Source organism: Mobula hypostoma, chromosome 29 (assembly GCF_963921235.1).
Source record: "Mobula hypostoma chromosome 29, sMobHyp1.1, whole genome shotgun sequence".
Taxonomy (NCBI): Eukaryota; Metazoa; Chordata; class Chondrichthyes; order Myliobatiformes; family Myliobatidae; genus Mobula; species Mobula hypostoma.
The window spans coordinates 29,674,763-29,700,386 of NC_086125.1; the positions used below are offsets into that span (position 1 = coordinate 29,674,763).

The window sequence follows — 25,624 nt, forward strand, 5'->3', positions numbered from 1 at the left end:
CATGAGGCTGCTTAACAAAATAAGAGCCCATGGTATTTCAGGAAAGGTACTATCATGAATAGAAGATTGGCTGACTGGCAGGAGGCAAAGAGTGGTAATAAAGGGGGCCTTTTCTGGTTGTCTGCTGGTGTCCAGCAGTGTACTGCAGGATTCTTTTCATGTTGATTGTCAATGATTTGGATGAAGGAATTGATGGCTATGTGACCAAGGCTGCAAACAATAGATACAAAGATAGCTGGAAGGGCAGGGAATGCTGAGGAAGCAGGATGTCTGCAGAAGGACTTAAACAGATTGGGGTCATAAGCAAGAAGTTGCAGATGGAATATAATGTTAGGAAGAGCATGGTCATGTGGTTTGGCATAAGAAGTAAAGGCATGGACTATTAAAGGTTGATTTGCAGGTTTAGTCAGTGGTGAGGAAGGCAAATACAATGTTAGCATTCATTTCTGGAGGACTAGAATAAAAAAGCAAGGATGTAATACTGAGCCTTTATAAGAAATTGGTCAGACCACACTTGGAAGATTGTGAGCAGTTTTGGGCTGCTTATCTAAGAAAAGATGTCCTGGCATTGGAAAGGGTCCAGGGGAGGTTCACAAGGATGATTCCAGGAATGAAAAGTTAACATATGAGGAGCGGTTTGATAGCTCTGGGTCTGTACTCCCTGGAGTTCAGAATAATGAGGGTGCATCTCATTGAAACCTATTGATAATTGAAAGTTCTGGATAGTATTGACATGAAGAGTATGTTTCCTGGAGTGGAGAAATCAAGGACCAGAGGGCACAGACTTAGAATTGAGGAATGTCCATTTAGAACAGAGATGAAAAGTTTCATTAGAAGGTCTGCAGAATTTGTTGCCACAGACAGATGTGGAGGTATATTTAAAGTAGTGGTTGAAAGGTTGTGGATTCATTAGGGCATCAAAGGTTACGTGGAGAAGGCAGGAAAATGGGGTTGAGATGGATGATGTATCAGACAGAATAGAGTGGCAGACCAGACCTGATGGGCCAAACGACCTAATTCTACTTCTGTGTCTTATGGTTGAATAGGGAAATATGAACGAGTATACATTCCTCCTACAGGTGCTAGTTTTATCCAGCTGATGGTGTGAGGCTCCAGAGTTCAGTGGGTTTGGGACAAGGAGGGGCTGCACTGATTAGGGATTAAAGATTAGCTTCATCTGTCAATATTAGATAGAGTAGTCATGGGGGGGTGTATCTTATAAAAGTTCATAGCTTAAATTAAGTTTATTATCAAAGTACATTAATGTCACTATCTACTACTCTGAGATTCATTTTATTGAAGGCATTCACAGTAACACAGAGAAATACAACAGAATCAATGAAATACTACACACAAGCAATGACCGACAAGCCTCCAGTGTGTAATACAAGACAAATTGCAAATACAAAAAAACAAGAAAATAAATTAATACCTAGATCCATGATATTGAGAATATGTGTTGCATGGTCTATAAATGATACTGAAAACATCAATTGTATATCCAGTCTCCACCTCAGCTTTTGAAGCTCTAGGGAGAACAACCCAAGTTTGTCCCAGCTCTCTGTTTATGGCCTCCATTCTAACGCTGATTGGCCTCTTCTGCTGGTGAACCTTATTCTGTAAAGGAGTTAAAATGACACTGCCAGTACAGGTAACTGAAAGGATGACACCATTATGGTGCTTATAAACAGAACACCGAGTAATGAGCAACAAGATCATGATCATTTTTCACAAAGTTCTCCAGGCCAGGGTACAATACCCTGAATCTGACTCTGTACCAGGATACTGTGCCCTGACTCTGTACCAGGGTACTGTGCCCAGACCCTGACACCCCGTACCACGATCAGTACCCTGACTCTGACTCTATACCAGGGTACTGTGCCCTGACTGTGTACCAGATTACTGTGCCCTGATTTTGGCACCCTGTACCAGGATACTGTGCCCTGACTCCGGCATTCTGCACCATGGTACTGTACCCTGATTCCGTCTCTGTACCGGGGCACTGTGCCCTGACTCAGGCACTCTGACTCATTAAAATGACATTAATGTCATTGAGATAATTTACAAGTGCTGAATATAAATTATACTTTTAATCAAATAAACATCTTGCCATTGTGTTTCACCTCTGAAATACAATAGTGATATGTTTTCATGACTAAAAGCATAATCGGTCAGCCAGAAACAAATCCTGTACCAACTTTTCTGGAGAGTGTCCAAGTGGTGGTATTTAAGGGGGATCTTTACGTGATGAATATATTAGCGACAAGAGAGTCCTGAGGAAGGAATTCAGGAGTTTGGGAACAAAACGAATTGTTACCAGATCATTGGACGGACGGTGCTACAGCATTTCATGCTCTGTGTGGTACGCATGCAGACGATACCGGCGAAGTTAGCACCTATTCTACATCCATCTGCAGTGTGCCATGGTTTCCCTGAGTGTCAAAGAGAAGGTCAAGGATGAGAAGTTGAGACTGAGGGAAGGTCGAACAGTTCTGATAAAACTTTCGTTACTTTTGCCCTGCACACCGACCTTTGCTTCTTTCTGTCTCTCTCTCTAGAGGCTGCCTGATGTTGTCATTTAATTTAAATTTAAGAATTCCAAAATCTGTTTTGCTTTTGCAGAAACTCCTTTCGCCAAAGCACAGGAGTCTTGGTACAGATGTTATGGAAGTTTACAATTGTAATAGAGTCCGTGTAGGGTGAAGAGGATGATATCTCTTCTGGATGCACAGATGCTTCTTGGCTGTGGCATGGTTAGACCGGATGGGCTTTTAGCGATGTTCACTCCGAGGAACTTGAAGATCTCCACCCTCTGGACCCCAGAACTGTTGCATCAAAACAACACATTCCATGTCCTGTAAGACAGTGATAACAACTCTGATTCTGAAATGGTTGTTTGATACCAGCATTTAAGCAGACTCAAGTAGCTCGGGCTTGGTCTGATTCCGAGCTCAACATGGGCAGTGCCCTGAGGGGAAGCTAAAGGCAGCTGGCCCGGAACCTGTGCTCGCTGCAATTCCAAGTGAATTTCAGAGGCAATGCTACAAGAAAGGGGCGAGAGTGTGACACTGGATTTAGGGGAGATCAGTGGGAGCCGCACAGCAAACCCAGGCACGGTACAGTACAGTATGTGGGTAACAGACCGAACGACCGGGTGGCGGGAAGGCCGGCTAGACTCCCCGCGCGTGCCGCTGGGGAGAGTAACAAAAATAAACAACGTCACAACATGACTGACGTAAGAGGTATTGTTGCCCTTTCGTACTCTCTGATTGGCCGGCGATCGTGTCTTCGAACGCCGGTTTCAATTCCAGACGTTGCTAGGGACGACGGCGCAGATCGGCGTTCCCATTGGCCGGTGCGACGTCAATCAGGCCCCGAGCCGATTCCGGGAAGCTGGTGAAGCCGGGGTGTTTGTAGTAGAGGCTTTCTCCTGTTCTCGGTGCCGGAGCCAGGGGAAGGGAGATCATAGCAATGGTCAAAAGCATGTTCGGCGGTGACAAACTGAGCAGGGCTGCTGCGCAGGGTAACTGGCGAGAGGTAAAACGTCTTCTGAACGAAGAGAAGGTGAATGTGAACGCGGTTAATAAATACGGACAGACCGCACTGCAGGTTGGTGCCTTCTGAAAAATAAGTCGCGCCAGTTTATCCCGTGCAATGCTTAAGAAATTTGTCGATTCGGGAGTTGAATCTGTATTTTGTCCGTTTTCCCCCCTTTAAACATTTACGTTTTGTTTATTATTTTCTCTCGGAAACTGCCGAGCTTAAAGGTCTTCGGAGAATAGCATTTCTACTTAATGAGTAACTGTCGGTGTATTTATTGTGAGGGGATTTGAACGTCTTTAGGTTGTGATACCTCTGTCCGTGACGCCGTAACAACCTGCGCTTTCTGCCTGTTGTCTGTCTCTGTGGGGACAGCTGAAATTGGACATATTTTTATTTGTTAACCCCCGCCCCCCCGCATAGCTTCGCAACATTTGTGAATGATAAAAGGTCAAGTTTTTGTGAGCTGGGGGATGAGAAGATACGTGGGACGGAGCCACCGCCAAAGGATCTGACTGTTCGAATGTTTTTTTTTAAGATTTAAAAGGCAGACTCATTGTGAAATACACAGTGACACATTAATATTGAGGAGGCGGAGCTTACACCCGGGTGATTGTGGCACGGGGAACAAGCCTTCATAATTATTGAGCGTGCAACTAGTTCCTGGAATTAAATATTGTCAACACTCCCCACTAAATTCTAATGAGCAGTGCTCGTTTAAAAACACTTCTATCGCCACACCTGTTAAAAGATTGTTTTAAACGGAACCGCGTGAGCTCATGTATACATCGGCATTATTTATTTGTACCGTCATTCCAGGAATGTTGTTTTGCAACTAAGATGTTTGTTCCAGTAACTCTAAGGTGGCAGGCTTTAGACTTTAGAATAGTAGAAGGAAATAACATTTAAAAAATTAGTTTGAAGATCTGGAGGTTGTTGTATAGATTCCAGTAGAACAGGAACACAGTGGAAACAAATGTAAGAATGACTTCCAGAGGATACTTACTAAAACAAATTCTAAACACGAACAACACACATAAAAAAAATGCTGGTGAAGGCAGCAGGTCAGGCAGCATCTATAGGAAGAGGTACAGTCGACGGTTCGGGCCGAGACCCTTCGTCAGGACTAACTGAAAGGAGAGATAGTAAGAGATTCGAAAGTGAAAAATTTCCTCGTGTTTGCGTAAACACGAATTCTGTAGATGCTGGAAAGCCAGAGCAACGCACACAAAATACTGGGGGAACTCAGCAAGTCGGGCAGCATCCATGGAGGGGGATAAACGGTCGACATTTCTCGTTGAGACTCTTTGTCAGGACTAGAAAGGGAGGAAGAAGTCACAAAGAGGTGGGGGAGGGGGAGCAGTGCGATCACTCGATAGAGTATGATGTTTTCCCAGGGATTGTCTATTGGTGAGTCCTCCGATGACTGTCGAGGCCGATTAGTGGTGGTTGTGGTTGGGGAAGGAGTTAGGGGAGACGAGACTGAGGTAAATGAATTGAGAAGCTGGGGGGGGTGATGGGCGGAAGAGAGACCTGTTGTAATAGAGGGTTAGGGGCCTTGTTTAAATATGGCAGCCTTGATTCTCCAGGTGGGGGGGGGAGGGGGGAGAAGGTTGCTTGCTTTCAAGGGCCATTGTATTGTGCCTGATGAAGGTGCTGTGTTGTTGGGATATCTGAAATATAGACAAGTTCTGTGAAGCAAGAAAATCAGGTAAAGGCTGGTGTGTGATTTGGAGGGAAGGGAGCTGGTGGATGGTATGGGAGGTGCTGGTGGAAAAAGTCTGGCTGAGTCCTGTGGGGGCACTTTGTGGGGGTAAGGACTGTAAACTGGGTGGAGGTGTGCAAATGCTGAGGCTGAGAAACGGGTTTCCAATTAGCGAATTTGTCCCAGAGGGCGTGGAGGGTTTTGACTCATCCAGCCAAACGAAGTTTCTGGTTCATGTCATACAGAGCTTGTGTCTTTCAGCTAAAGAGACCCAGGTTCAATCTTCACCTCCTGGCTGACTGTGGTGGTTGCACATTCTCATGGTGACCACCTGGGTTTTCCCCTCCCAAGACCTGTGGGAAGGATAATTAAAGTGTCATACCTGACTTTGCTTCCTGTTCAATTAAGTTTAGATTAAACCATAAGGGGGATACATTTGCTCTTTTGCCAAAATAGAAAATTGTGGTGCCTCGACAACATTGAGTTGGGCAGACAAGGAGGGAACATTGCAGAAGGCAAAGAGTGATTGTAGATGGGTCATATTCTGCATGGAGGTCAGTGACCAGTGGTGTGCCTCAGGGATCTGTTCTGGGACCCTTACTCTTCATGATTTTTATAAATGATCTGGATGAGGAAGTGGAGGGATGGGTCAGTAAATTTACTGATGACACAAAGGTTAGGGGTGTTGTGGCTCGTGTGGAAGGCCGTCAGAAGTTCCAGCGGGACATTGATTCAATGCAAAACTGGGCTGAAGTGACAGATGGGGTTCAACCCAGGTAAGTGTGAGGTGGTTCATTTTGAAAGTATGATGGCAGAATGTAGTATTAATGGTAAGACTCTTGGTAGTGTGGAGGATCAGAGGAATCTTGGGTCTGTGTCCATAGGACACTAAGATGCTGCGCGGGTTGACTGTGTGGTTAAGAAGGCGTACGGTGCATTGGCCTTCATCAACCGAGAAACTTGAGTTCAAGAGCGAAGAAGTAATGTTACAGCTGTATAGGACCCTGGTCAGACCCCACTTGGAGGACTGTACTCAGTACAGGAAGGATGCGGAAACTATAGAAAGGGTGCAGAGGAGATTTACAAGGATGTTGCTGGATTGGGGAGCATGCCTTATGAAAATAGTTTGAGTGAACTTGGCCTTTTCTCCTTGGAGTGGCGGAGGATGAGAGGTGACCTGATAGATGATGAGGTATTGGTCGTGTGGATAGTCAAGAGGCTTTTTCCCAGGGCTGAAATGGCTAACATGAGAGGGCACAGTTTTAAGGTGCTTGGAAGGAGGTACAGAGGGGATGTCGGGGTGTTTTTTTTTTAACACAGAGAGTGGTGAGTGCGTGGAATGGGCTGCCAGCGACGGTGGTGGAGTCGGATACAATAGGGTTTTTTAAGAGGCTCCTGGATAGGTACATGGGCTATGGGTAACGCTAGGTAATTTCTAAAGTAAGTACATGCTTGGCACAGCATCTGGGCCGAAGGGCCTGTATTGTACTGTAGGTTTTCTATGTTTCTATTTAGCACCGGCTGCTAACTTTCTCCATATAAATAAACTTGAATTTTTGCCAGAGACTTGCATCAGTATGTCTGTCAAACTCCCTCTATCACAGCTGTAAAATAATGTAAACATTTCCTTACACGCCTTCCTGTCAGCTTCCCGCACAGCTGCGGGGAAGTGCCAACAACTCAATTACTACCTTTGCTTGTAATCGTTATGACCAGGCGCCTTAACAACCCATAGGCACACAACGTCTACAAGGTGTTGTGTTGAAAAGTAAAGCACTGCAGTGTCCAAATTGTTTTTATATGAATGGTAAATGAAGTTCAGGGTCCAGCGATTTTCAACAGTTAGTAGTAGCTTAGCTTCCATGCAGCCAACTCCCAGTGCCAGCCACATGGAACATACTCCACTTCCACAGATCCATCAGAGTTGCCGCACAAGTTGATAGGGTTGTTAAGAAGGCATATGGTATGTTGGTTGTCATTGGTTAGAGGATTAAGTTCAAGAGCCAAGGAGTAATGTTTCAGCTCTATAAAACCCTGGTTAGACCACACTAGGAATATTGTGTTCAGTTCTGTTTGCCTCATTTGAGGAAGGATGCGCAATCTTTAGAGAGAGTGCAGGGGAGATGTACCAAGATGATGGCTGGATCAGGGACATATCTTATGAGGATAGGTTGAGCAAGCTAGGAATTTTCTCTTTGGAGTAAAGGAGGATGAGGTGCAACTTGATAAAGGTGTTCAAGATGATAAGGGGCATAGATACAGTAGTAGATAACCAGAGACATTGCCAGGGTGGAAATGGCTAGTATGAGGGGGCATAATTTCCATTTGGAGGAAAGTATAGGGCAGGGAAAGGGAATGTCAGAAGTTTTTTTTACACATTGGTGAGTGCATGGGATGCCCGGCCTGGGGTGATGGTAGAGGCAGATGCATTAGGGGCATTTAACAAACTTTTAGGCATATTAATGATAGAAAAACTGGAGGGCTGTGTGGGAGGGAAGAGTTGGATTACTCTTTGAGTAGGTTATAAAGTCAGGACAAAACTGTGGGCTGAAGAGTCTGCGCTGTACTGTTCTATGTACGATATGTCCTATATTCTATGTCACAGTCATAGAACACTACAGTGCAGAAAATGGCCCTACAGCGCATCTAGTCCAAACTGAACTGTGCTTCTCGTTGCATTGACCTGCACGCAGACCATACCCCTCTATCCATCTACCTATCCAAATTTCTCTAAAGTGTTGAAATTGAACCTGTATCCATCACTTCTGCTGGCAGCTCGTTCTACCCTTGTACCACTGTCTGAGTGAAGAAGATCTCCCTCAAAATCCTCTTAAACATTCCCCAGCCCATGAGCTCCAGTTCTTGTCTCACCCAACCTCAGTGGAAATAGTCTGCTTGCATTTGTAATCTTAGTTGCCCTTTACGGTTATGATATTATTCTTGGGTTTTGCTTGTACAGCAGTGTTTACAAACTCAAAATGTTAACAACAAATGCAAGGATATAATTTAATAAAAAATGAAATCTATTGTGTACAGAAGGTTTTTATGGCCTCATTGTCTTTCCCCTTCCAGGTGATGATGATGGGGTGTACCTTTGTTGCAGAGGAGCTACTGAAGAATGGAGCGGACCCCAATGTCCAGGATAAAAACGGCTTTGCCCCAGCACACGACGTAGCCCGCAGTGGTTTCTTGGATACCATGGTGGTCCTGATGAAGTACCAATCTGATGTAAACTTGGAGGATGCCTCGGGCTGTCTACCAATACACCTGGCTGCCCAACAGGGCCACCTAAATCTTGTGCAGTTCCTGGCTCCCAGGTCATGCATTTGGCATAAGAACGGCAGAGGGCAGACCCCACTTGATGTGGCACGGGTTTCGGGCAGAACTGAAGTGGTGGAATGGTTGGAGCAAGTAATACAATCCCAAAGCTCACAGTGATTTCCCCAGCTGCTGGGACACCAACGTTTCCTCAATTTAACCTCCTCAAAGCATGGTCTACTCCGTATTGCACTGTTAATTCCATTTTTTTTTTAAATTTTTACGTCGCTCCTTGGGTCTTGAACTAGAGTGGAAGCTCTTCCACCCCCAAATTTTGGTGGCCATCTTGCCCCTAAAAGTAGCCAAATAACTTAATCATCGATGAGCAGATTTCTTTCTTTACTTATGCCACCTTATCGTTGTGTAAATTCAAATGGGAGCTACAATGAACAGCGCATGAGAGTTTGCATGTGTGGCCTCAGGAGCTCTAGGCATTGCAGAGGCTCAGTCTGCAGTGATCAATTCCACAGACTTGGTATTTGGAAACGTGCACCTTTAGAAGGCTGCTTGGGTGGAAGAGAACTCTGGTGCATGGGCAGAGAGCACAGCTGGGAGCTGTGGTCACTGGATCTGGAGATCAGCACTGAACCACGAGATCTCAGAGACTTGGGGTGCGTGGAGGGTGAGGGAGGTGTGGAATCAGTTGTTCTGCCCAGGTGGCCTCAGTAAGAGTGCCTCAGGGAAAAGAGTGTCTCTGAAATAGGAATAACCCATATACAAGGGGAGTTAAAGATCCAAGGCTTCATTTTGTTTTAACCAGTGAGTGTTTACATTGATTTAAAGTACTGTAAAATTAAGTTGTGCTTTACAATTTTTTGAAGTTAAAATGGTTTATTATTTTGTGTTTCCTTTTCAGTTCTTGAAAGGAAACAGAACAGTTAATGTAGCAATGAACTTGCCCTGAGTGCTCTAGTGATTCATAAATGAGTGTGTTTTCATTTATTTTTTTTTAAGAGTTATTGTCCCCATTGACTTAAATGCACCCTTTTTTCTGAAACAAATTTAAGAGTATGTTTATCTTTAGAAGATATGGTGAAGCACTTAAATTTCTGGGTGTGATCTATTTGAGCAACATTGCACATACACAAGGCATGTTTGCAGATTTCACAGAACAGGAACTGTATACTAAAGTGTGGATGGGGTGTGAATGACAAAACAAACAAATTCTAGAATCTCAGAGTTATGGATGCATAACATGGCTCTTTGGATGTATATGGAAGCAGAGACAAGTTTATCCGGATTGAATAGATACTAAGGGGAATCCACTAACCAGTTTTACACAACTACAATGATGGAAACATCCCCACTGGGTGAAGAGCAGTCCTGGGACCTGTTTTAATTCTTGCCACTTACTTTATGCATCAGACTAACAGCATCTTTAGATTTCGTTTAGTTGATGGCATGTGGAAGCTGAAAGTTTGAAGCTTAAATTTTCACACAGAAAGATTCAATTTTCCTCAAAACTGATACTGTGGGCAACACATTGTTGAAAGCACTCTAATGCAGACAGTGAAATCCAGTCAACATTTCAAATCTTCTGTCCATAGTGTTACTGTAATTGTTGTGATCGAGAGTCTATTAAACTTGTAATAGTGCAAGGGTGTGCCCACAGATGTAGTTACCTCAGCCTAATTTCCATATAAGGTGTGTGTCATATGCAAAACAAGTCGAGTATTTTTGTTGCCCATTTATTGCCCACAGGCTGAAGACTTGGCAAGTGGTTTCTTCCCCTGGAATTGTATCTGCCTTGGAGGAGACAAAGGTAGAGAACTCCCAGAACAGGTTAAGCAATCTGATCTTGTCCAAGGTCTACCCCAAGAATGACACAAATGAGCTCCTCTCCACTTGGATGGGGAGGATGGGAACCATTCTTGCTTCCTCCTCCTGTCAGATGATCTTTTGGAAAGAAGGGGAACAGTTTAAATGAAAATTGACAAAGATAAAGAGATAATGTTCCCATATTTTGCTTAAATCTTTTATTCAAATTGTTGATTTAATTTCCTTGTACTTTTGTGTCGGGGTGACAAAATGCTGAAGTAAAAACTTGTGGTCAACCTGTTGCTCTAGTGTGCTCTTATCAAGAATCTGTGTGGTTTCTCATCCATCTCTCCAACCTCAAAAGTTCCAATATCACCTTGTCCGTGACAAGCAATTAATCAGCTTATGGCTTTTCCTGTGGCTGTATTCATTCAGCTTTCACCTTGCCTGCTTTGTCTATCACACATAAACATTCTCACTCCTGGGTCAGATGGTTGTGGGATCAAGCACTAACCCTCAGACCTGAGCACAAAAATCCAGGCTGATAATTCAGTGAGAGTAGGCTGCATCATTGAAGGAGCCTCAGCTTATATTGCAGACAGGTGAAGGTAAAAGGTTCCAGGAAATATTCTGAAGAGGACTGAAGTTAGCCCTCAGGTCCTAGGCACTATTTACACTTACTTAACATCACTAAAACCTGATTATCTGGCCACATTGTTCATGAGATCCCACTGTGTGCAAAATGGCTGCTGCATTTCCAATATTTTAACAGCGATGCTTTAAAATTCTATTCTTGCCCATAGGACAATTTAGAAGCCATGGGAAATTCCACAGAAATTTTGCCTTTGGAAACTTTTCTTGTGACGTATTACTAGGAGCCTTATCAATTTCTTTCCTTATTGGAGCTCCTCATTTGTATCCATTTTATGTGCAGGGCTGGGATGTTTTTGGCTTTACTAGTGCAGTTTCAAAGTGTTGCTGTTGTTATTGTTCAGCACGAGTTTGAAGTTTTGAAATCTATTTATCATTTGCATAGATCATTAACTTAAAGGTCCTTGACATTGAGAATAAGGGCATGGGGCTGCCTGCCGGTTAAGACAATCCCAAGTAGATGGTCCCTGTGGAAAGTGAGGAATCTGAGTTGGGAATGTTCTGAAGACTTTATAGGTTGATGTTGCACATGTAATTATATTTATGAAGTTGAATTTATTGTTGAGTGGATTATAATTTTTAAAATTGCAAATAAATTATACATGTGAAAATTAAAAATTGTGCCTGTGTCTGTTTTTCTTTCCCCAATAGAGACAGGCTGGAATAACTGTTGTTAAAACATGGGAACATGGGTAGGCCACAGACTCTTGTGGTAATGTCTATTCATAAAGTATTGTGCAAAAATCTTAGGTACCCTAGCTACATATATTGAGCACAAGACTTTTGCCTCGGAGTCATAGAAAAGTACAGCACAAAAACATACCCTTTGGCCTATCTAGTCTGTGTTGAACCATTTAAACTGCCTACTCCATTGACGGGTACCAGGACCATAGCCATATCCTGTACCTATGCAAACTTCTCTAAACGTTGAAATTGACCATGCATATACCACTTATGCTGACAGTTTGTTCCACATTCTCATGACCCTTTGAGTGAAGAAGCTTCCCCTTGTGTTCCCCTTAAACTTTTTACCTTTCACCCTTAACTCATGAACTCTGGTTGTAGTCCCACACAACCTCAATGGAAAAAGCCCGCTTGCATTTACCCTATCTATACCCCTCATAACACTGGATAACAAAACTTTTGAAAATGTTGCTTCCTTGGAAATTTTTTGATTATGATAGACACCTTCCCTTCTGAAAGAGTGAAGTGACGTTTCCAACCTTCCAGTCCTCTGGGACCATGCCAAAATCGAGAGGTTCTTGAAAGATCATGACCAATGCATCCATTATCTCTTCAGCAACCTCCTTCAGGCCTCTGGGATGTAGTCCATCTGTCCCAGATGACTTATCCACCTTAAGACCTTTCAGTTTGCCTTGCACTTTTTCCTTTCTAATAGCAACAGCACACACTCTTGCTCCTTGACACTCAGGGACCTCTGGCACGCTGCCAGTGGCTTCCACAGTAAAAAAAAACTGATGAAAAGTACTCATTAATTTCATCTGCCATTTCTTTGTCCCCCATTACTACCTCACCAGCACAATCTTCCAGTGCTCCATTATCAACTCTCACTTCCCATTCACTGGGTGAAACCGGGAGGGGAGGGCTGGGAAGTTGATTGATGAAAGAGGTACAGGGCTGGAGAAGGGGGGCAGATGATAGGAGAGGACCGAAGGTCATGGAAGAAAGAAAAGGAGGGAGGAGCACCAGAGGGAGGCAATGAACAGGCAAAGAGATAAGGTGAGAGAAACCTTCACCTTGTGTTTCTCCCTCCACTCCCCCTACTTTTAAATTGACTGTTCTCTTTTTTCCCTCCAGTCCTGCAGTCTCAGCCTGAAATATCATGAACGACATCAACCCAGGCCACAGATCCTAAAGGAGACCCTGAAAAAATGTGGACCAACTTGCATTCCTCCAACATGTCTGGGCATCTCAAAGCATTACTGAGATAATATCAGGCCTGTGTTTGTAAAGACCCCGTGCAAACCAACATAGGCATCCTCTCCCAGTCCAACAACCAACACTAAGCCCTGCTTACACTCTATGATCTCCAATATGTAGGTAACACATACAAAATTCTGGAAGTTGGCCAGCAATTATGGAGAAGAATAAATTTACATACCCAACAACAGAGCCCCCTTCTGATTACTACCATCAGGGAGGAGATACAGGTGCATGAAGACCCATACTCAATGCTTTAGGGACATCATCTTCACCTCCACTATCAAATGTTTGAATGGTCTATGAACACTACCTCACTATTTCTTTTTAATATATTCTTATTGTAATTTATAGTAATTTTATGTATTGCACTCTACCACTGCTTTAAAACAACAAATTAAATGATATGTCAGTGATAATAAGCCTGATTCTGATTTTGAATAGTGTCATGGGCTCTACTGGAACTATGAATTTATCTGTTATATAGAACATGGAACCTAGGACATTATGGTACCAGTTCCTTTGATCCATGATGTGCCCAAGTTTCAACTTACACTAAGATCAATATTATCATTCCCTCCTACATAGTCCTCCATTTTTCTATCAATCATGTGCCTAAGATTTTCTTATCTGCCTCTACCACCTACCACTTTTACTTAAAAAAGTTACTCTGACATCCACCCCTATAATTTCCTCCGGGCTTTAAAATCATGGAGAAAAAGCCCATTTGTCCCAACATGTTGATGCTGGTGTTTGTACACCACAGAAACCTCCTTCCACCCTTGTTATCTAACCTCCTTCCATTGCTTTCTTGCATTTAAAGTTTATCTTGTTTCTGAAATCCATCTTTGCTGATGGTTTCAACCACTCCCTTTAGTGGCGAGTTCCACATTCTAACCATCTGTGGCTACAGAAGTCTTGTTTGAATTTCCTGTTGGATTCTTCAGTGTATCACATTTTATATAAAATTTGAAATATCACATTCCTTGAATAGGTAACAATTTATGCAAAAGATAAATGCTAACTTTTTAAGAGTTGAGCACTGTATTGGGCTGATAATTGGACGTACTGCAGTGTTTTTGAGTTTGTTTCAAGCAAGATACAAGCTGTTGCTTGTAATTTTTTTCAAAAAGTCTTACATCCGCATTGCTTCCTATTTGTGAAATATTACTTCCATTTATCAGCATTATGTCTCCATTGACATTTTTTGAGTGAGACTTCAAAGTGATCTTGTGTTTGCTCCCTCTGCTGCATGCAAATGATACCAAGGCATTGTTCTCACATAGATCACGGGCTTTCTCTTCAACATCTCCCACCATCACAATGACCGAAAGACAGATTATCCATTTAGTACTGTGTGTAGGACCTTGTTGTGTATAAGAAAGAAAAACAAAGATTAGCTTTATTTTTCATGTGTACATCTAAGCTCTGAATACAGTGAAATGTGTCAACAACCAACACAGTCCCGGTATGTGCAGATATGTGCAAGTGCTGCTACGTTTGTACATTTCCCGCTGTCAACATAGTATGCCCACAAATGTGAGAAGAAACCAGAGCACTACTCACTCACGGGGAGGACATACAAATTCCTTACAGACAGCGGCAGGAATTGAACCCAGATCATTGGTGCTATAAAGTGTTATGCCAGCTGCTTTGCGACCATGCTGCTCAGTTAGTTCACTTTACCTACATTATAACAATACCTACATAAAAAGTGGTTAATTTGCTGTAAAGCAAGATGAATGAAAGATGCTAACATTATTTGAAATGTTTTTCAGAAGCCACCCTTACCTTCTCGTCATCATTAGGTCACATATGGAATTTCCAGTTGGCGGACGATTTCCCTCCATGTCGCTCTGTCCCGACACTTGTCCACAACATCCCTAGTCTTGTCCAGCTTAGTCCAATCCTTGATATTATCCAGCCACGTTGTTCTTTGCCTTCCTCTTCCTTTCTTTCCCCCCACCTTTCCATATAGCAAGTCCAACAAGATGTTATCTCTCCGCGTAACGTGTCTACAATCCTTACCTCCTATTTTTACAATTAAATTGGCCTCTGTCAGCTCTGTGTAGAAATGTTGTCCTCAGACCACAAGAGGCAGTGCCAATTCCCATTGCTTCATCTCCCACCTTCTCTGTCGAGGTGTCCAAAGAGAGATCTGAAGTTTCAAAAAGTTCCACTCCTGTACTCTCACTTATTTATGAAAAATAATTATCTAAAATTGCATACCATATGTCTCAAGATGTTAATAACAGCTATAACCCTGATCCAACATCACAGAAGGGAAAGCAAAAATTAAAATCCATACTTTTGGAGGAACTCAGCTGGTCTGTGGAGTGAAAAAGACAGTTGATGTTTGGATTGTGACCTTTCATCTGAATTGAAGTATAGAGAGGAGATAGTCAGTACAGAAAGGTGAGGGGAAGGGGGTGAAAGCAAGAGCAGGCAGCAGATGGGTGGATCAAGGTGAGGATGGGTGATAGGCAGATGCTGGGAGATGATAGGTGGAGGCAATAAAGGGCTGCAGATAGTGAAATCTGATAGGGAAGGAAGGCGGAGCAAATAGGGAAGTAGGGAGAGCAGATGGGTACACTTGGAGGTGTGTGGTTGATGGGGTGTGGCAGGGTGTATAGAAAGAAGTTAAGAAGGGGACGGAAAAAGAAACAGTGGGTATTCAGGTAATCCACTCCTCTTTTGTTTCTTCTCTCCCTCCTTTAGTACTTGGAAGGAAATCTTCAAATAGGTTCAATTCTTAATGGAAATTTGCCAAGATCAGCATTCAGTTTTAATATATTGGCCCATAGTATACAATCTTAATAGATTGCCACCAATTTAAAACTTCCAGGAGCCTAAAGAAGGTATAATTGGCTACATTTCCTATAATTGGTTCAATTTGTATTTGTAATTTTGTAGAGTCCAGCAGAGGTTGAAATATTTGAGAAATCATGAGCGAAGGCACACAGACAATAACTAGTTGAAATCAATGTAATTCTTTTTGGTAAAATAAAACCAAACATTTCATTGTAGAACTTTCAGGAATGAACCTTGTCTTCCAGTAAAAGTCTGGTGAAATATGACTCATGAACATTCCTAAGGAACACACATAAGTTGCTGGTGAACGCAGCAGGTCAGGCAGCATCTATAGGAAGAGGTACAGTCAGTCAGTCAAGCACTCCTAAGGAGTTGATTCTTCATTCTGAGGTGTTAATATAGCAATTGCAGGAACATTCTAAGATTGAACAACTCGTGCCTGTGGCACTGGACGATAGGAATATGCACCCTTTAGACTTAGAGAAACCATACCAGTACTGCATAGGTATAACAGCCCCTGCCTCGGAGAGTGGTTCCTTTAAACGCCCTTGCCGCACGCCATTGGCTGGCTGTGACCCTTAACCCGTGATCGGCCGGTGGGATCACCCGTCTGCATGGTAACGACATGGAGTCGGGCCCGGAATTCAGGATCAATCAGCGCTTCGCCGGTCGCTACGATCGTTACCGACAGAAGGAAGAGCTGCAGCGACGTGAGTGGTGGGCTGAGGGGCAAGCGGGAGCCCGGGGGTGGTCTGTCCCGGCGGTTCGGCCACTGGTTGAGTGGCAGCGGGAGGCCTGCGGGGTAGGCCTTGGTGAACGTTGCATTCCGCCATGAAGTCGGCGCACACCATGATTCGGTCCTGCCTTTAGGCCGTGTCTGTGTGTAACACCAGCTCTGAGCGCCTCGTCACGGCGTGTGAAGGCTGCCACCTAAACTCTGGTTACACTGAATTTGGAATATTGAGATCAGTACTGAGCTCCCCGTTGTAGAAAGGATGGGGAGCCTTTGGAGAGGGTGCAGAGGGGTTTTACCAGGTTGCTGGCTGGATTAGAAAACACAAACCAATAGGAGAGGTCGACAAACTTGGGTCGTTTTCTCTGGGGCGGCAGGGGCCGTGTGGAGACCTGCTAAAAGTTTATAAGATTATGAGAGCGGAAATAGAGTAGACAGCCAGTATCTTTTTCCTCGGATCAAAATATCTAATACTAGAAGGCATGCATTTAAAGTGAGAGGGGGGAAGTTTAAATGAGATCTACTGGGTCAGCAGAAGCTGAAGAGGGACATGGACAGAGTAGATCTTTTTCTCAGGGTAGAAATGTCAAATACTAGAAGGTGTGTATTTTACATAGAGTGCTGGGTGTCTGGAATACGCTGCCGGGGGTGCTAGAGGAAGGTCCCATAGAGGCATTTAAGAGGCTTTTGGATACATTGATATGGAGGGAATGGAGGGGTATGGATCATGTGTGGACAGAAGAGATTTAGTTTAACCTAAGCCTGAAATGTCACTTGTTTATTCTCATCCATAGAAGCTGTCTGATTTGCTAAGCACTTTTGTGTGTTGTTCAAGATTTTAACATCTGCAGAATCTCTTGTGTTTATAGTTTAATTTGGAATCATGTTTAGTATAGGCCAGCATCATGTGGGCTGAACAGCATGTTCCTGTGTTTTTATTATTCTATGTTCTAAAAAAATGGTGCTTGCCTGGTAGAAATAAATAATCTTTATAAAATATTAATTTAGTCTATATGTAAAGTATATGTAATATGTGTATGCGTTGTAAGTTAGACATGCTTTATATGATATTATAATTTCTAATCTTGGTTCTGTGCAGAGTGAATGAGTTCTTCAGTTGTTATGGGCAGTATAGACAAAATAGAACATAGTATTCAGTATAAAAACAGGCCCTTCATCCCACCATGCCTTTGACAAACACAGCACCAAATTATGCTAAACCATGCCAGCACATGATTTGTATCCCTCTGCTCCATGCACGTTGTGTGTCTAACAGTCTCTTAAATGCCATTAAGTATCTGCTTTCACCACACGCCTGATGTACTGCCTGTATACAGACAGTCCCCGGATTATGAACGAAATCTGACCCTAAGTCTGTCTTTCAGTCAAATTTGTAGGTAAGTTGGAACAGGTACATACAGTTCTTATTTAGCATCAGTTATTCAAATGTTTGTCTTAGCATATAGTATATATTTTACCTTCCTATGCATATAAAACACTTCCTCCTCAATAATAACCTCCCTCAGTAATTTTTCAACATTTCAGGAAAATCACTCTCAGCACTTACATCGGCACTCGCTGCTTCACCTTGCACTTCGAACCAACCCCTACTTGCAGCAAATGCTTCGTCACAATCACCTTCACTTGCTGCACGTGCAGCTTTTAAATCACTGAAAAGGCTTTGAGCCTTCTCCTGCACTGTAGTAAGTCTAATAGGCATGTTACGCTGATTTTGATCGTCTAACCAAATTATCAATAGCCTTCCCATTTCAATAATTAGACCATTGCGTTGCTTAGTAATAATTGTAGCTTTCATTGAAACAGGGCCTTTCGCATGCTCCATTATTCTCACTTTATCCTTTAAAATTGTTCCGATCATTGACTGACTGTAGCCTAACGCTTTTCCAATGACTGATGGCGTTTCACCTCTTTCCGATCGCTTTATTATTTCCATTTAATTTTCAATCGTGATCGTTTTCCTTTCCTTTGATGCATCACCAGCACTTGCATCGGATTTACCCTTTGGAGGCATGGTTACAAAGGTAAATAAGAAAAAAATTTAAGCCAAATACAAAGTTACACACTCAATACAGTGGCAAAGTGATCCGACTAACTCAAATTTTTTATATGATAGGCTTTATGGCAGTCCATTCGTAAGTACGAGTTGTCTGTAAGTCGGATGTTCGTAACCCGGGGACTGCCTGTATATATAAAAAAGCACTTGCTGTGACATCTCCTTTAAGCCCCTCTCGCCCTAAATGTGCCCTCATGTACTCGACAATTTTACCTGGGGAGAAAAATTCTGACTATCTATGCCTCTCCTAATGTTGTCTTAAAGCTCTTGCCCTCTAATCCATGCAATATCTTGGTGAATCTCTACTGTACCTGCTCCAAACCCTGTATCCTTCCAATAATGGGGCTACAAAAGTTGTATATGATACTCCCAAGTGTGGCCTATCACAGATTTATACAGCTGCAACCTTTTCCTGATTCTTAGATTCGGTGCCCTGACCAATGAAGGCAAGCTTTCTTTACTGCCTTATCTACTTGTGTGCCACTTTCAGGAAGCTATGGACTTGGACCCCAAGACCTCTATGTACATCAGTGCTGTTAAGAACACTGTCATCTACTCTATAGCTTTCCCTTACAGATGGCATTCCAAACTCCATCACTTCACTCTTGCCTGGATGAAACTATCTACCACTTCTGTGCCCATATCCATTGCGGATTTATATCCTGCTGAATTCTGTGACAACCTTTGCTGTCCACAACTCCAATTTTTGTGTAGAATGCAAACTTACTTTAAAGTTACTTTTTAATTCCCAGTAAAGGATCGCTATGGTGATGAGGCAGGCGAAGAAGACAGCTCCAGTTCTGAATCCGATGACAGTGAATTGGTAAGGTTTCTAAGCATATTTTGTTTCAATATGTCTGTTCCTTCCTTGAAACTTAAATATTGAAGGACCATGATTACTTACAGTTTGGGGGTATTTGGAACTGGATTATTACAGGCACGTGTACCAAGATACAGTGAAAAGTTTGTTCACATAGATCTGTTACACAGTGTATTGAGGTAGCACAAGGTAAAACAAAAACAGATGCAGAATAAAGTGTAACAGCTGCTGAGAATGTGCAGTACAGGTAAACAAAAGTGCAATATCACAACAAAGTAGATTGTGGGGTCAAAAGTCCTACTTGTAATATGGAACTATTTAATAGCCCTTTAACAGTGGGGCAAGAACTATCACTGAGCCTGGTGGCACATGTTTTCAGGCTTTTTAAAAATCTTCTGCTTGATGGCTGAGAAGAGAAAATGTTTTATGTGAGTGTGGTCTTTGATTATGCTGGCTGCTTTACTGAAGTAGTGAGAAGTATAGACAGAGTCCGTGGAGGAGAGGCTGGTTTCTGTGATGTGCCTACAACTCTCTGCAGTTTCTCAAGTTCACACGCAGAGCATTTGCCATACCAAGCTGTGATGCAGCTGGATAGGATGATGAATTAATAAAAATTGTTAAAAGTCCACAGGGATGTGCCAAAGACGTTTAGCCTCTTGAAGTGGTTAGCTTTCTTGGCTGTGGCTTCTGCATGGTTGGACCAGAACAGGCTAAGCAAACTCAACGCCATGGAAGAGAGAGGGGCGTGTGCACACCCCCCCCATTCCTGACCAGCTCTTTTATTTTGCTGACGTTGAGGGAAAAGTTGTTGTTTTGACATCATGTCAGTAAGCTCTCCATTTCCTTCCTGTTGTCTGACTTATGGGTATTGTTATTTAAGAATCAGTCCACTGCAGTGGAATCACAATAAAAGATGTAGGAGCAGAATTGGGCCATTGGGCCCATGGAGTCTGCTGCACTATTTCATCATGGCTGATCAATAGCTAAAGAAATTCCTCCTCATCTCCTTTTGAAAGGGACACCCCTCTATTCTGAGGCTGTGTCCTCTTGTTTTAGACTCTCCCACCATTGGAAACATCCTCTCCGTGTCCACACTTTTAAGGCCTTTCACCATTCAATCGATTTCAAGGAGGTCACCCCTCATTCTTCTGAATTCTAGTGAATACAGACCCAGACCCATCAAACGCTGTTCATATGATAAGTCATTCAATCCTGAAATCATTTTCGTGAACCTCCTTTGAACTTCCTCCAGAGGGATCAGTGCTGGGTCCATTGTTATTTGTCATCTATATCAATGATCTGGATGATAATGTGGTAAATTGGATCAGAAAATTTGCTGATGATACAAAGATTGGAGGTGTAGTGGACAGTGAGGAAGGTTTTAAAAGCTTGCAGAGGGATTTGGACCAGCTGGAAAAATGGGCTGAAAAATGGCAGATGGAGTTTAATACAGACAAGTGTGAGGTATTGCACTTTGGAAGGACAAACCAAGGTAGAACATACAAGGTAAATGGTAGGGCACTGAGGAATGCAGTAGAACAGAGGGATCTGGGAGTACAGATACAAAATTCTGTGCCGAATGCTTACTCTCACCTAGTCCCACTGACCTGCACTCAGCCCATAACCCTCCATTCCCTTCCTGTCCATATACCTATCCAATTTTTCTTTAAATGATAATATCGAACCTGCCTCTACCACTTCTACTGGAAGTTTGTTCCACACTTACTTCAAGCTCCCCTGTCCTCCCCTGATAATTGACTTATCACTATATTCATGCGAGGGAATTATGCGCTGTGTGTTTAATATTAAATTCATTAGATAAACCCTTTCAGAAACGAAATTGAGTGTATTAGCCACTTATCACCTATATTCCGGTTGTGATTAACACCCCCCCCCCCCGCCCACCGCCCCATCCGAACAGAATCGCCAAAAACGATTTTTAGAAAAAAAATCAACACGTACACGCATGCGCACACAGGTGCCCGCGCAAGGCTTCATGGGCATGGTAGTCTTTCTCGGGGTGAACACAATGTAATTTGACTGCTACTCTTGTTCATTTGGAACCCTCTCCCCACCCCCCCCGCCCCATCCCACCGGTCGGCAGGTCCGCAAGAATATTGTCAATAATAATCTGACCCATGGTGCAAAAAAGGTTGGGGACCCCCGGTATAAGGTATTGGTGAGGCTGAATTTGGAGTATTGTGTTCGGTTTTGGTCACCAAATTACAGGAAGGATATTAATAAGGTTGAAAGTGTACAGAGAAGGTTTACAAGGATGTTGCCAGGACTTGAGAAACTCAGTTACAGAGAAAGGTTGAATAGGTTAGGACTTTATTTCCTGGAGCGTAGAAGAATGAGGGGAGATTTGATAGAAGTATATAAAATTATGATAGAGTGAATGCAAGCAGGCTTTTTCCACTGAGGCTGGGGGAGAAAAAACCAGAGGACATGGGTTAAGGGTGAAGGGGGAAAAGTTTAAAGGGAACATTGAACGGCGGGCTTCTTCACACAGGGAGTGGTAGGAGTGTGGAACGAGTTGCCAGATGAAGTGGTAAATGCGGGCTCACTTATAACATTTAAGAAAAACTTGGACAGGTACATGAATGAGAGGTGTATGGAGGGATATGGTCCAGGTGCGTGTCAGTGGGACTGGGCAGAAAAATGGTTCGGCACAGCCAAGAAGGGTCAAAAGGCCTGTTTCTGTGTTGTAATGTTCTATAAAAGGCAAAACTGCTCACAATACTCCAAGTGAGGCCTCACCAGTGCTTTATAAAGTCTTAACATTACATCCTTGCTTTTATATTCTAGTCCTCTTGAAATGAATGCGAACGTTGCATTTACCTTCCTCACTACAGACTCAACCTGAAAATAAGCCTGTAACAGACATCTCACCCTGCAAAAACTCATTTCAGAGAGGTAGCACCCCTGATCCCCGCAACCCCATATCCCCCTCCCCCTCCGGTCGACCTCCAAGGGCGCATGTATACGGGACATTTGATTATGAAAGAACACAACAATTTATTTGACACATATTGAAACTATTTACAGAGACACACACAGACACACACATATATATTCCTTGTTGAGTATTTTGTTGGCAATCTCAATGCTAATGCAAATAGCTTTTCTATTTCTTTTGCAAACTTTCCTTGTACTGTGATGTGGCTCTGCTGAAAAGGACTGTGAAATACTTGAGCAGCCTTCCCTGCGATTAGCCTCCCTAATATGTTGTGGTCCCTAAAAGAAATGAAAGCAAAGGTGTATCATTATTATATTCTGTTATGTAATACCTTGTTAGTAATTTTGTCTAATCTGTAAACTGGGTATATGCAGAAACTGTGACATTAAAATATGTACTTATATCTTATCATGGAGTTGTTTTTGATTCTATTACAACTTTAAGCACATCTATAGGGAGTTTGGCCTCATCACGTAGGACATCAATAGAGTAGCTCCTTAGCAGCTAGCCAGTGAGTTTAAATAACGTTAGCTATGCTAATGAATGAATGACACCTGTTAAACTCACCTCAACATGTCTTTTACAGTCTTAACCCAGCATGGGCAATAGAAAAGTCACTGTTGCAAACAGTGCAGCGAGCAACACTGTCATTATTTTTGACCCCTGTTAGGCAGGGGTACACTTTAGTGTAGTCTGGGGTGAAGTGCGTCTTATATTTTCTTTGTTTGAAACACTCTGCCATGGCGGTGCAGGACACTAAACTGAACTGATGGAGAAACAGAAGTCAGCTGTAAAGCCCGCCCACAGAGAAAACTGATAGGTCTACTTATGACAAAGAGAGGCCAATCAGGATGCTCACTCCGCCTCCCGCTCCTGCTGTCATTTTTGGGATATTGTATATAATTTGCAGGCGTCAGGGAGCTGCTATTAATTTGCTGGAGACTCCCGGAACTTCTGGGAGAGGTGGGATGTCTGCTTTAAGGAATCTGGCATAAGGGCTCCCAAATCCCTTTGCGCCTTGGTCTTTTATCTTTTCTCTCCATTCAGAAAACAGTCAACCCTTTAATTTCTTGTGCCAAAGTGCATGACCATACACTTCCCAAAACTGTGTTCGTTCTGCCATTTCTCTGTCCATTCTCCTAACTTAATCCTTCTGTAGCTTCTCTCTGTCCTCAAAACTACCTGCCCCTCCACCTATCTTCATATCGTCTGCAAACTTTGCAACAAAGCCATCAATTCCATCATCCAAATCATTGATGTGTAATGTAAAAAGATTTGGTCCCAACACAGACCCCTGTGGAACAGAACTAGTCATCAGCAGTCAACCAGAGAAGGCTCCCTTTATTCCCACTCTATGCGTCCTGCTAATCAGCCACTGCTTTATCCATGCTAGAACCTTTCCTGTAATACCATGGGCTTGTAGCTTGTTAAGCAATCTCATATGACACCTTGTCAAAGGCCTTCTGAAAATCTAAGAACACAACAACTGATTCTCCTTTGTATATACTGCTTGCTATTTCTTGTTATTTTCTCTTGAAACCATGCTGACTACAATTATCATGTGCTTCAAAGTATCCTGAGACTTCAGCCTTAATAATCAACTCCAATATCTTTCTAATCACTAACTGGCCTATAATTTCCTTTTTTCTGCTTCTCTTCCTTCTTGAAGAGTGGAATGACATTTTCCTCTGGAGCAATTCCAGAATCTAGTAATTCTTGAAAGATCATTACTAATGCCTCTAAGATCTCTTCAGCCACCTCTTTCAGAACCCTGGTGTGTACATTATCTAGCCCAGGTAACTTACCTACCTTCAGACCTTTCAGTTTCCCCAAGAACTTTCTCTCTAGATAAGGTAACTCTACACACTTTGACTCTGACACCTGGAACTTCCACCAAACTGCTCATGTCTGCCACAGTGAGGCTTGATGTAAAATACTTGTTCAGTTCATCTGCCATTTCATTGTCCCCCACTACCACCTCTCCAGCATCGTTTTCAAGTGATCCGATATCCACTCCCATCTCTCTTTTACAGTTTATATATCTCTTGATACCCTCTTTAATATTATTGGCTAGCTTACTTTCATGTTCCATCTTTACCTTCTTGTGATGTATTTAATTGTATTCTATTGGTTTTTGAAAGCTTCCCAATCCTCTAGCTTTCCACTAATTTTTGTTCTATTATATTATATGCCCTTTCTTTGGCTTTTATGTTGACTTGGACTTCTTTTGTCTACCACAGTTGTGTCATCTTTTCTTTAGAATACCTCTTCCTCTTTGGGATGTATATATCCTGTGCCTTCCCAAATTGCTTCTAGAATTTCCAGCTTTGCTGCTCTGTCATCATCCCTGCCAGTGTTCTTTTCCAATCAGTTCTGGCCAAATCCTCTCTCATGCCTCTGTGTTTCCCTTTACTCCGCTGTAATACTGATACATCTGACTTTATCTTCTCTTTCTCAAATTTCAGGATGAATTCAATCATATGATCGCTTGCCTCTAAAGCTTCTTTTATCTTAAGCTCTCTAATCAATTCTGGTTCATGGCACAACACCCAATCCAGAATAGCTGATCCCCTAGTGGACTCAACCATGAGCTGCTCTAAAAAAGCATCACCGAGGCACTCTAGAAATCCCTCTCCTGGAATTCAGCACCAACCTGACTTTTCCAATCTTCTTGTATATTAAAAACTCCATTGACTTGCAATCTTGCAGGTTAGAGCAGAATCATATCATGCAGTGGTGAGTGTACAGGGAGATGATGAATGTGGTTTTTAATTGCAACTGATCATTTAGGAGACCAGTGGCAAAGTGTAGCAAGTCTGAAGTGATGAACTCTGCCACAAGGCCTGTATGTGTATATCCAGCTTTTGTTTTAACCGAACAAGAGTGAGTATAAGATCTGGAGCCTGTGATCACAGTACAGCAGCCTATTTCCTTGCTATTTCCCTCCCCCCACTTGCCCGCACGCAGTGGCACGCCACTGAAAAGCAGGTTGTTAAGAAAGAATTGGCTTTATGCAATACAGATTCTTGAAGTAAAAGAATCTTGGGCAGCAAAATAGCATCACAGTTAGCACAACAGTTTACAGTGTCAGCGACCTGGGTTCAGTTTTACTGCTGTCTGTAAAGAGCTGGTATGCTCTCCTTGTGACCACGGAGTGACAAGGAAACCTCCTTGTTTCCTCCGGGTGCACTGACTTCTTCCCTCAATCCAAAGGTTTATGTGTTAGTAAGTCGTTGGCGCCAGAAGCATGGAGATACTTGTGGACTGCTCCGGCACGTCCTTGGACTGTGGTGTTGGTCATTGATGCAAATAAT

The 25,624-nt window shown here is 42.9% G+C and overlaps 2 protein-coding genes across 6 annotated transcripts in view; both read left to right on the forward strand.

Moving 5' to 3' along the window:
• Positions 1–3,360: 3,360 nt before the first annotated feature.
• On the forward strand, positions 3,361–11,573 carry LOC134339330 (cyclin-dependent kinase 4 inhibitor D-like). 2 transcript variants are annotated; one of them, XM_063035738.1, is made up of 2 exons: positions 3,361–3,564; positions 8,318–11,573. In XM_063035738.1, exons 1-2 carry the CDS (start codon positions 3,472–3,474, stop codon positions 8,681–8,683), a joined length of 459 nt encoding a protein of 152 aa, XP_062891808.1. In that variant the 5' UTR covers positions 3,361–3,471; the 3' UTR covers positions 8,684–11,573. The 2 variants fall into 2 exon arrangements, with proteins under 2 accessions (XP_062891808.1, XP_062891807.1); XM_063035737.1 differs by having other exon boundaries at positions 3,366–3,609.
• Positions 11,574–16,069: 4,496 nt separating this feature from the next.
• The window catches only part of kri1 (KRI1 homolog), a 79,889-nt gene continuing 70,334 nt past the window's right edge, over positions 16,070–25,624 (forward strand). The window contains exons 1-2 of one of the 4 annotated variants that reach the window (XM_063036017.1): positions 16,070–16,434; positions 19,289–19,354. In XM_063036017.1, the coding sequence (XP_062892087.1) occupies positions 16,339–16,434; positions 19,289–19,354 (162 nt within the window). In that variant the 5' untranslated portion in view covers positions 16,070–16,338. Of the gene's footprint in view, positions 16,435–19,283; positions 19,355–25,624 lie in introns of all 4 variants that reach the window. The other 3 variants (XM_063036019.1, XM_063036016.1, XM_063036018.1) reach the window with 3 other exon arrangements.

Coding starts and splice junctions, on each gene's coding strand:
- LOC134339330 (XM_063035737.1), top strand. CDS start 3,472: ATGGTCAAAAGCATGTTCGGCGGTGACAAACTGAGCAGGGCTGCTGCG. Junction 3,610..8,317: donor ACGGACAGACCGCACTGCAG/GTTGGTGCCTTC, acceptor TTCCCCTTCCAG/GTGATGATGATGGGGTGTAC.